Source organism: Mesoplodon mirus (genome assembly GCF_964341445.2).
Source record: "Mesoplodon mirus genome assembly, chromosome: 7".
Taxonomy (NCBI): domain Eukaryota; kingdom Metazoa; phylum Chordata; class Mammalia; order Artiodactyla; family Ziphiidae; genus Mesoplodon; species Mesoplodon mirus.
The window spans coordinates 61,226,330-61,238,343 of NC_138983.1; the positions used below are offsets into that span (position 1 = coordinate 61,226,330).

Here is a 12,014-nt window from a genome sequence, read left to right on the forward strand (position 1 = left end):
AAATGCTTAACTTTATAAGTAACTGCCCAACTGTATTCCAAAAGGAATGCACCATTTTGTATTCCCACCAGCAATGTAGGAAAATTCCAGTTGCTCCAATATTTGCTAAAATTTCGAGTTGTCAGTCCTTTTAAATTTTGGGCATTCTAGAAAGAGTGTAGTGATATGTCATTGTAACTTTTCCTGATATCATTTGCATTTTCCTGATAACTAATGATGTTGCACTTTTTTCATATGCTTATTGACTACTTATATATCTTTCTATCTGAAGTGTCTGTTCAAGTCTTATGGCCATTTAAAAAAATGAGTTGTCTTTTTATTATTGAGTTGTAGGAATTGTCTTTATATTCTGGATACAAGTCCTTTGTCAGATATTTTATTGCAAATATTTTTTCCCTGTCTGTGACTTGCTTATTTCTTTTCTTAATATGCTTTAGATGAGCTAATATGTTTACTTTTGCTGAAGTCTATCTTATCCATTTTTAAAGGGCTTTCTGTGTTTTAAGAAATCTTTGACTACTCTCTGGTTGGAAGATATTATCCTATGTTTTCTCAAAAGAGCTTTATAGTTTAGCTTTTAAACTAATTTCTGTATACAGTGTGAGCTAGGGGGGTCAAAGTTATTATTTTCCCATATAGATGTACTATTATTCTAGCACCATTTATTGAAAAAACTATCCTTTCTCCATTGAATGGCTTTGAAATATCTGTAAAAAATCAATTGACCTCATAAGTGTAGGTCTCTTTCTAGACTCTTGATTTTGTTTCATTGATCTAGTTATCTACTCTTAAACCAATATCACACTGTATTGATTACTGAAGCTACACAGTAAATGTTGAAATCAGATAATATAAGTTCTCCAACTTTGTTCTTTTCATGTTATTTCGGCTGTTCTAGGTCCTACATATTCCCAAATAAATTTTAGAAGCAACTTGTCAATTTCTATCAGAAAAGCAAAAGCCCTAGATTTCACTTGGGGTTGTTTTAAAGTTATAAATCAGTTTGGGGAGACATCTTAATAGTATCAAATCTTCCAATCCATGAACATGGTATATCTCTCCATATATGTCAGCCTTCTTCAATTTCACTCAGCAATATGGTGTGGGGGTTGGTATATATATTTCACATATATTTTGTTAGATCTATCACTAATATTTTATGTTTTACAATAATATGTTAAATGGTTTAAAAAGCTTTTGTTTTCCAATTGTTCATTGCTAGTATATAAAAATACAATTCATTGTTTCGTATACAAATCTTGCATCTTGCACTTTAAGTTCAATTTCTGAAGATTCCTGGGGATTTTCTATGTACACAACCATGGCATTTGCAGGTAGCCACAGTTTTATTCTTCCTTTCCAATCTATATAATTTTATTTCTTTTACTTGCTTTGTTGCATTGGCTAAGACCTGTAGTACAATGTTAAAAAGAAGTAGAAAGGACATCCTTATCTATCTCCTATCTTCAGTGGAAAAGTGTTCAATATTTCACCATTAAGAATTATATTAGCTTTAGAGGGGTTTTCTTTTCTTTTCTTTTGGTAAAAATCCCTTAGTATGTAAAAGAAAGTTCCCATCTGTCCCTAATCTGCTGAGGGTTTTTCTCATGCTTGAGTGTTGAATTTTATCAAATGCTTTTTTCAAAATTATTGAGATAACTATATGGCTTTTCTCCTTTACTTATTAATATGGTGAATTACATTGATGGATTTTTGGATGTTAATCCAAACTTACATTCCTGGAATATACTATACACTTGATCATAATGTTATGCCTTCCTTATAAATGAGTTGGGAAATAGTCTCAAGAGTTTGTGTCATAAGCTTTCTCCTCCTTCCTTCTTAAATATTTGGAGGAACTAACCAGTGAAATCATTTGGGACTGGAGTTTTCTACACCAACAAGTTCTTAATTACAAATTCAGTTTTTTAAAAATAAGAATAGAACTATTTAAATTTTCTATTTTTGTGTATCTGTTTAGGTGTATTTTAAAGGAATTTGACCATTTCATATAAATTTTCCAATGTATTAGCATTAAATGATTCATAATATGTTCTTTTTAAAATTATTTCCTTCCTACTATTTTTGTTAGGAGGGTGCTTAATTTGATGTTCTTTTTCTAGCTTATTGAGATGAAAGCTTAGTTCTTATTATTATTGCTACTGTTTTAAACAGTCAACATTATTTTATATTTACTCACATATTTATTCTTGCCAATGCCCTTCATATTTTCCTACCGTTACTTTCATCTGGGATCATTTTCTTTCACTTTGAAACTTTTCTTTTAGTATTTCTTATAGTAAGATAGGCTGGTAAAAATTCTCTCGTCTTTTACATATTTGAAAACCTTTTTATTTTTATCTTTGAAGGAAATTATCACCAGATACAGAATTCCAAGTTGGCAGGTTTTTTGTTTTGTATTGTTTTCCATTTAGCAGTTTAACAATATAATTCCTTTGTCTTCTGGCTTCCATTATTTCTGTTGGGCTGTCAAAAGTTGTTCCTTTGATGGCAACACGCCCCCACCCTCTACTCCAGATGCTTTCACAATTCTCTCTCTCTGATCTAAAGAACTAAAGGATGGAATTCAAAGCAACCACAGACACCAAAGAATAGTGAGGGAATTCCTTAAAGGAGATAGCCAGAAAGGGGGAATCCTAAATTCTGCTCAGCTAAAGATAAATGAACCAATCTAAGATTTGAACTGCTGGCTAAGAGGCAATTTTCAGTTTTTATCCAATCTACTAATTGTCTGCTAAAACAGAAAGGTCAACACTTTTTGGAAGAACATAGTCAAATCAAGAGCCAGTACAACACAACATTCCCAATGTCTAGGATACAATCCAAAATTCCTCAAATTCCTCAACAGAAATAACAATCAATAGAGACAGACCCTGAGATGACCCAGATATTGGAATTGGCAAACAAGGATTTTAAAGCAGTTATCATCACTATTATCAATGATGTAAAGTGAAAATTTATTTGATGAATAAAGCAGCTCTCCATAAAGGAACAGAAATAATAAAAAAGAACCAAATGAAAATTTTAGAATAAAATATAATATCTGAAATTAAATATTCACCAGATAGGTTTAACAGGAACATGGACACAACAGAGCAAAGAGTAAAACTGAAGATAGATCAATAGAACGTATCCAATTTAAAGAACGGATTGAAAAAAGTCAATACAGCCTCAGGGACTTATTGAACAATATCAAGTGGTCTAACATATGAGTGATTAAGACTCTCAGAAAAAAATAAGGAAAAAGTAATCACAAGATTTCCCAAACTTAGCAAAAGACAGAAATACAGATTCAAGAAGTTCAGCAAATCCCAAGCAAGATAAATGTGAAGTACATTCCTAGCAATATGATTGTCAAACTGCTGAAAACCAAAGATAAAGAGAGGATCTCGAAAACATTCAGAGAAAAGTGACACATTACATATACGAAAAGAACATTTCAAATTACCAGTGACTTCTTATCAGAGAATCTGGATTCCAGAAGGCAGAAGAATAACATCTTTAAAGTGTGGACCAAAATTACCTGTCAAACCAGAACTCTGTAAACAGAGAAAATGTCCTTCAAAAATTAAGACAAAATAAAGACATTTTTAGATAAAAGAAAACTGAGAGAATTCATCACTAGCAGACATGCAATACAAGAAATGCAAAGGAAGTTCATCAGGCTGAAGGGAGATGATACTAAATGGAAGCTTAGATTTTCAGAAAGGAAAGAAGAGCATCAGAAATGGTAAATATCTGGGTAAATATAAAAGACAATTTTCCTTTTAATTTCTTGGAAATACAACTATTTAGGGCAAAAATTAAAACATAGTTTTGTAGGGTTTATAATTACATAGATGTAATACATGTGACAATCATCGCATAAAGGCAGGATAAGAGATGAGTGGAACCAAATTAATACATTTGAAATTGAAGCAATATTTTTTATAACCCAACCCAATGGGTTGGTTCTCCACAGGGTAAAATATACATAAGCATATACTAGGAGCTATAATCTCTAAGAGGAGCTGGGCAGAAGCCAGGCTTGGGAGAGCAGGGAAATGATTTGAAAGGATTCACTAATATATCCCTTCAACCACGGACGTCTGGCTAAACCCGTGGTGAAACCTAAGCCTTACACAGGAGATTCTACTGGGAATAGAAGTACAGACAAAAGCCTTATTGTTTATGGAAGCTTATGAATCCAAACTAGCAACTGGAATTGCCAATAGCATTAGATCAAACAACAACAGGTCAAAATTCATGTTAGCACAATGAATAACTAGTACCTGTATTAGTCAGCTATTGCTGCAGCTATGCTACTGTGTTTGGGAGGTCTCCAGGTTCCGTTATTCACTAGGAGGACTCACAGAACTCAGCATATAGTTGTACTCATTGCTATGATTTATTATAGTGAAAGGATGCAGAGCACAATTAGCAAAGTGAAAAGACACTTGAGGAGAAGTCCAGTGGAAACCATGTTTAAGCTTCTAAGAGTCCTCTCCCAGGAGTCACACAGGATGCACTTAATTACTCCAGCAACAAGTTGTGACAACACATGTGAAATGTTGTCAACCAGGGAAGCTCGAAGAGACTCAGCACCCAGGGTTTTTACTGGGAGCTGGTCATGTAGGCAACCTCTGCCTAGCACCTAGCGAAATCCCAGACTCCCAGAAGGAAAGCAGGTGTTCAGCATAAACCATATTGTTTGCACAGTTTAGGCACAATTAATCATTCTTATCAGTTAATGGTAGCCACTGTTCCAAAATCTAAGTTCCCAAAAGCCAGCCAAGGGCCAACCTGGCAAGCAGGACTTTTCAAGGATAGCAGTTTAGGCCTGCTATGTTAACTCTTTTCTGTACAACTACCTAACAAAGAACTATAAGAGTCTCAGTATGTTCTAACAATAAACATTAATTTTTGCTTGGTGGTGCTAGGCTAGACTTCAGGCTTTGTATTGGGTTCAAGTCTGTTCACAGATCTTCATAATTCCAGGAACTGTGGCTTCTGCAGTCATGTTCTTCTCATGGCAGGTGGCAGAAATACAAGAGAGCAAGCTAAATCATGCAAACACTTTTAAGGTCTCTGCTTACATCACACCTCCTAACATTTCATTGGCTAAAGTCAGTCTCATATAGCTAAGATCAACATTAGTGAGGTGAGAAAATATACATCTACTCTAATAGGGAGAAAAACCACATGGCAAAGGGTATGAATGTACAGATCCCTTACAGAGGTTTTAAATAATTGGGAAAAATGGGGCTTCCCTGGTGGCGCAGTGGTTGAGAGTCCGCCTGCCGAAGCAGGGGACGTGGGTTCGTGCCCCGCTCCGGGAAGATCCCACATGCCGCGGAGCAGCTAGGCCCGTGAGCCATGGCCGCTGAGCCTGCGCGTCCGGAGCCTGTGCTCCGCAACAGGAGAGGCCACAACAGTGAGAGGCCCGCGTACCGCAAAAAAAATAAATAAATAAAATAATTGGGAAAAATAATCCAATCTACCACAGTGCCCTAGGGATCTCACCAAACTCAGAGGGCAAATGAGGTTGGAAGCATCATCTTACCACTTTTGAAAATATTTCTTAGTTTGTTCATTAGTTTATTCCCACACCTATGCCCAAAGGAGCCTTAAAGCAGACAGGAAAGAACATGGAATTTTAGCAATATTCTATGCAAGTTCTTTAGCAATATAATAATAAAATTAATAATAGCTAACATTAATGAGTGCTTACTATATGTCAAGAGTGTTACATGCATGATTTCATTTAGTCCTTGGTTGATGTCATTATTTTTCCCATTTTAGATATGAGGAAACAGAGGCCTAGAGACTTGCCCAAGGTCCTAAAGCTTATAAGTGGTGAAGCCAGGATTTGAATCCAGGCAGCCTAGATCTGGAGCTTGCGCTTTTAACCAGTAGGATATTTTAAATGGAATGCTTGGGCATATATGCTAGATTATAATGCTTCAATACTGGAGTATAAAAGTGTGCCAGAAATATGGAAGCACCACCAAATTTTCACATGATTCACATGGGCTCAGGGAACTAAGATTTAATATGTTAAGAAAAGAAAATTTTTATCTTACTCAACTAAAATACTAAGAAAACTTGACTTTTTCCTCACAGCAACAGGTCAATATACCACATAGTTCAACCGTTTAATTTCAATCTTATTTAAATTCAAATATTCCTTGACTTTGAAGAACTGCTAATGAACACATTTCATTGATCAAAGTAACTTTTCAAAGTTTCTAAGCCAGCTTGCCTTTCTACTTTCTAGACTAGATAAAGTATCTGCTACACATACCATCTCCTATGATTCTGTAAAGGCCATGTTTTTTCAGTCAAGAAAAATGATCACAAAAATCTTCCATTTTCACTAAACAAGTATATTCAAGACTGTGTTCAATAAACAATTTAACAACTAAGAAGTTTTTCCTTTATGAAGCAAGAATTCTGTAATGCAAATATACTTCTATCACATCCAGAGTCGCTAGTCCCTCCCTCTATGGTTATGGGGGGGGGGTGCATTTTAATTACAGACATTCATTTCTCTTCAGTTGTTTTCTGAGCTTAATGAACAATGAAAGTACTGTACTACTTATTGGAAATCACTAAGAATCGAACGTCGAAAGGCATGTTCCTGCAATAAGCAATGGTCTGCTAAGTGTCTCATTTGAAGATGAGTAAATGCTGCTGTAGGAATTAAGTCTTGGGTCTGTCTGACAGAATAGACTAAGAATCCATTGTAGGGAATTCAGAGGGTTACCAGTAACACAAAACGTTATCTAGATGTACTCAGCCTGTAAAATACAAGATATATAAGAGAGAACACTTCTATCTTCAAAAAACACAGTTACCTAAAACAAACTAAAGGTTGAAAATGAAAAGAAAAAAAAAGGACATTAACAAATGTCAACTAGTCAAAAATAAGTTTGAAAAAGTGAAGTGTGATACCTTAGTCCAAACATGAAAAGTGAGGAGATACACACTGTATTTTTCCATAATGCCCAGGGCATTTGGAACTAAGGAACAGTTACTCAGAGAAAGAGGAAGGTGCTTGGTTCAACTGTTTTTGTTTTTAATAATTCCTCACTTTCTCTGCCGGTTTTTCAAGTGCTTTGCCACTTATCTAAAAAATATGATGACACTGGCTTGTGAGAAATACAAAATCAGAAGCTCTAAATGGATTTATGAGATTCTTCAGAATAGAGAACAATGATACAATGGAAAGCAGGAACTGCTGGCAGATTTCCATTTAAAGCCAAATTTCAAATATTTTAATGGAAAAAGAATCATATACATCTCTTTAATTTCGTAAGTATAAATTATTTATCATATCAAATTATCCATATAATCTAATTTTAACAAATAAATTTTTCCCGTGGGAAATATTTCAATATTCATAGAGTGATTTTTTTCTCTTTTTTTAAAATTAATTAATTAATTTATTTATTTGGGGCTGTGTTGGATCTTTGTTGCTGTGCTCGGGCTTTCTCTAGTTGCAGCGAGCAGGGGCTACTCTTCATTGCGGTGAGTCGGCTTTTCACTGCGGTGGCTTCTCTTGTTGCAGAGCACGGGCTCTAGGTGCATGGGCTCAGTAGTTGTGGCTTGCAGGCTGTAGAGCGCAGGCCCAATAGTTGTGGCACACGGGCTTATTTGCTTCGCGACATGTGGGATCTTCCCGGACCAGGGCTCGAACCCATGTCCCCTGCATTGGTAGGAGGATTCTTAACCACTGAGCCACCAGGGAAGCCCTTCATAGAATGATTTTTAATAAAATTAAAATTTCTCTCTTAAGAATATTAGTTACTATATGAATCCTGTGTGGACTCAAGACTAAATGGCCTACACTATTTTCAGTTATCACGTTAGGCCTTATACTCCACTATTTACTGTTAATGAAGATTTGAAAAAAATAAAAGAAGTAATTTCTTAACATAAACTCAACTTCAATATAATTAACAAAGTAACATATTTATTCATAAAAATCAGTGAAAAATTTAATATGGATGAGAAGTCTTTCTTTTAAGGGGTAACACTTTTCAGAAAAATTCCCAAATAAGGTAAGGTATTCCTCCCAAGATATCACAGCCAAAACCTAAGCATAGGAGAGTCCCTTAAAGGACATCCAGGGCAAACTCCTACCCAGCTTGGAGAAATTCCTGCTACAGCATTTATAACAAGTAGCTTTCCAGAGTCTGCATGAATGTTTCCAATGATTGAAAGGTAGGGTTTACTATCCATGGCCCAGACTGTGCTATTGCAGGTGAGCTCTGAGTGTGGAAAAGTTCTTCTTGTTGATGAGTAGAAATCTATATTCTTAAATTTTCAATCCACTGAGTATAGTTCTAGCATCCACAAGAACCTCAAATTCCAATTCTTCTGTTCCCTAATTGGAAGTAGCTGAGAACAGCATGGCAAGTCCCATCACTCTGTGACTTGCAGGGGGAAGAGGAGGATGGTAGTGGAGACAAGTGACAGAGCAATGAAAAAGGAGATGGAAGACAAACATTTGGTTCCAAGGATATTTTATGTCAGAATCAGTGCCAAACAGAATCCAAGACTACAAAAGATAATGTGCATATGCATGTGTATGTATGGATTTGTGTTTGTATATATGTGAGTATACAGTAGATGCATGCATGTAATACGTGTAATGTATGTGTATGCATGTGTGAGTACATATACATGTATGTATATGTGTGTATGTGTACATATGTATGCATGTGCACATGTATATGTGTGTATAAAATGCCAAGTCAGCTAACAGGAAAATTTTCAAACTATAAATGAGGAAATGCAAATATTGGGTTTTTAGGATATTTTTAACAAGAATATAAAATACACACAGCTGCTAAGCACTGCAGGAATTGTTAACAGACTAGAGAGGATGAAAGGAAGTCAATAAACTTATGTTTATATTATGGTAAAGATATGGTTATTTCAAAATATCTGAATAATTAAATGTCAAGCTTATTAACTAGATATTTGCTATCAAGTAGACAAAGAAGTTCCCAATGAGTAAATAAAAATCAACCAGATCACTCTACTGGGTCTCTTTCCACAAATTTCTGACAGGATTCTTATCATGGCATGGTGTGGGCCAGCCACGCTGCACCTTACTGGCTGTGGGTCAGGATTTACCCTCTCGGTTCCTTTCTCCACTTGCCCGTCTCTAGGCCTCGGAGAACTGAAAGACAGCAACTCCTCACAAGAAGTCTGGGTTCTCCGGAGGTAAATACAGCCCCCACTGGCAGCATGTTCAATCATTAAAGAAGAGCTAAAATATGCTGATTAGATCTCAAGACAAGAAAGAGAACAAACATACAGAAAATTTTTCCTCAAACACAGAAACAAAAGAAAAAAAGGGTTTGGGTAAATTGTCAGGATTTCAATTTAGCAGAACACAATCTAGAATTAATCAAAATGTTACTAAATTTTATTCACCAAAAATAATAAAACTATATTCAGATCTAATAAGGTAAAATAATAAAACTATACAAACAGTTTTAGCTACCATAAAATTGGAAACGACTAACTGGATAATTTAGTAAGTCTTTTTCTAGGTAATACATAAACCCATTCCAAATTGTGTAGCCTGGTAAAATACAAAAATTATTCATCGTGACTCATTAGCCAAAACTGGCACACCACCTGTCTTTGTAAATAAAGTTTCATTGGAACATGGCCATGCTCATTCATTTGTTGTCTGTGTCTATTTTCATGCTATAACATCAGAGTTGAGAAGCTGTGACAGAGACTATTATGGACCACAAAGCCTAAAATACGTACTATCTGTTCCTTTACAGGAAAACTTTGCAGACTCCTGCCCTATATAATCATGGATCCTAAAATAAGCATATAGGCCACCTTGCTAAATCATGATAGTTTCAAGGGAGGAAAGAACTTTACTGTCTTTATCATGCAGGTCTCCTTTGTTACAAACCATTAAAAACCAACAACAAAAAAGAGTTGCAAAAAAATGTTCCAAGTGTTGTGAAGGTATTTTACAGTTTGGAGAAATGGAACAATTGGTTCTTCCTACTTGTTTTGTTGGTTCTTCCTACCTGTTTTCCTTCCTCTTCATCTGAAGAGTTACTGACATGGATACTTCTGCTGGGTTGGTAACCTTTCAACTTTTCGTGACCGGACCAGTTGTTCTTTTGGTCTGTTGTACTTTCCTCATCACTTCCTGTGTTATTTTTCCATTCTTTCATCATTTCTAACACATTGGTTGGTCTCGCCGAAGAAAGTATATTGCCCTAATATTAACAATGAATTTTTGGTGTTATAAACAGTTTAGAAAACAGAAGACTCTTACATATTTTAGTAATATAGTCTCACAAATTCAGTAAGTCACATGGAAAAATTATAATGCTGAATAAATAGCAAAACTTTGGATGCCCTTTTGAGCATACTCCTTGTACTGGCATGTCTCAGACCTCTTCACTAATACTTTTACAATATGCCAAAATTTAGGGATGGGAGAATATTCTGGTTTAAAAGAACAGTGCAGCATGCTTGTGTGAAAGAACCACTAGATAGGGCAAGTTCCTGGAATCCAAAGACCCCCTTACAGTGCCGTTCCTAGAAAATTAATAGGGAAGCTAAAAAATGAAAGAAGTTGCCCAAAGTCTACTGGGTCCAACACTAAGGGTAAGCCTATATAACATCAAAATGTCTAGGTAAGAAATCTAAATTCAGTTGATTAGTCCGGTGCCGTGTCCAAGAATATAGATCTTTGACTTGAAAGCTCTTAGTTGACTGGAAGATTTCGATATAATGTGGTCATTTGATTATAATGGATTCCGTGCACTGTTTTAACCCCAGATGTGGCTATACCATACTAAAATTGACCATTTTATATTAACTATCTTTTTCTCAAATATTATATTCCATTTAATGCCAAGAAATGCATGAATGCATTCTTAAATGCCTCCTGCTAGACTAGGTATGCCTTAAATAGTTTTGCTCCTAACTCAGACTAGTAGAGAAAGTTTGGACAAGAAGTTTGGATCACATTTAGATTAAAACAGGACGTTTAGGTGTGGGAACAACTATGGAGTGATCTAAGTTAATTTGATATGTGGGTGGACTGAAGCATTAAGCAACAGTGATTCAGAATAGTATGAGGCCAGGCATCTTAAGGGCCACCATCTGAGTACACTGTTGAGGATTTGTAGAGTTTAATATATTTGTGGTTAAAGACACAGACAAATATTAAGCATGGAATAGTAATAATTAAATGAGGATCATTATGCTATTCATTCCCTGAGGTTCTTCTACGTCATCCTGTTTTAAGAAGGTCTATATTCTTACTACTTTCATAGCATCCTACTTTTGGTTGCACTTTGCAGCCTCTACCCATTTACTCCCAGAATGCCCTTACTATGCCTTCTGCCAACACGTAGCCTACATTTCCGTCAGGGCTCAAGTTGACAGTCATCTCCGTCAAGTATCCCAGAACTTCCAAAGATGTCAACTTAAATGAAGCACAGATGAAGTCTCAGAGAGCAAAAAGGAGTTGAAATTGTTTAGAACGGCAGATAGTCTCAGAGCTCTCATCTGAATGAGTTCTGATCTTCAGGGCTCTGTCAACAGCCCTGCTTGACCCCAGTGATTCATCTAGCCTCTATTATAACTTCCTGGCTTCATGATGACCTTGAACACTAACCCACAGTGTCCAGGCTCCTGGAATACTAGTACACACAACTTTGCCTCAACTTAATTCTTTCAATAGAAAACAGAGACAATCTGACATCTATGTCTGTAATCCCAGTCCTCAATTGCTCTTCCCTGATAAACTCTCTACAGGTTAACTCTTTGGATCTAGAGTCATTTCTTCCAGGCACATAGTAGAATTTTGCTTCTCCACCTCTTCTGGAACATGATGATATGACTTGTTTTGACCAGTAAAATGTGATTTGAAATAGTGTGTATCACTTCTGGGTAGAAACTTGAAGAGAGAGCATGTAATTTACATGTTCTCAATTTCTTCCTTAGTAACTATAGAA

General features: G+C 35.7%; 1 protein-coding gene across 4 annotated transcripts in view; it reads right to left on the minus strand.

Annotated features, from left to right (window-relative positions):
* The window catches only part of STK33 (serine/threonine kinase 33), a 167,485-nt gene that overhangs the window by 7,418 nt on the left and 148,053 nt on the right, over positions 1-12,014 (minus strand). For 3 of the 4 annotated variants that reach the window (XM_082628205.1, XM_082628204.1, XM_082628202.1), the window contains one exon: positions 10,068-10,262. The exons of the other annotated variant lie outside the window; for it this stretch is intronic. In XM_082628205.1, coding sequence (XP_082484331.1) covers positions 10,068-10,262 — 195 coding nt within the window. The remainder of the gene's footprint in view (positions 1-10,067; positions 10,263-12,014) is intronic. 4 annotated transcript variants of the gene reach the window in all.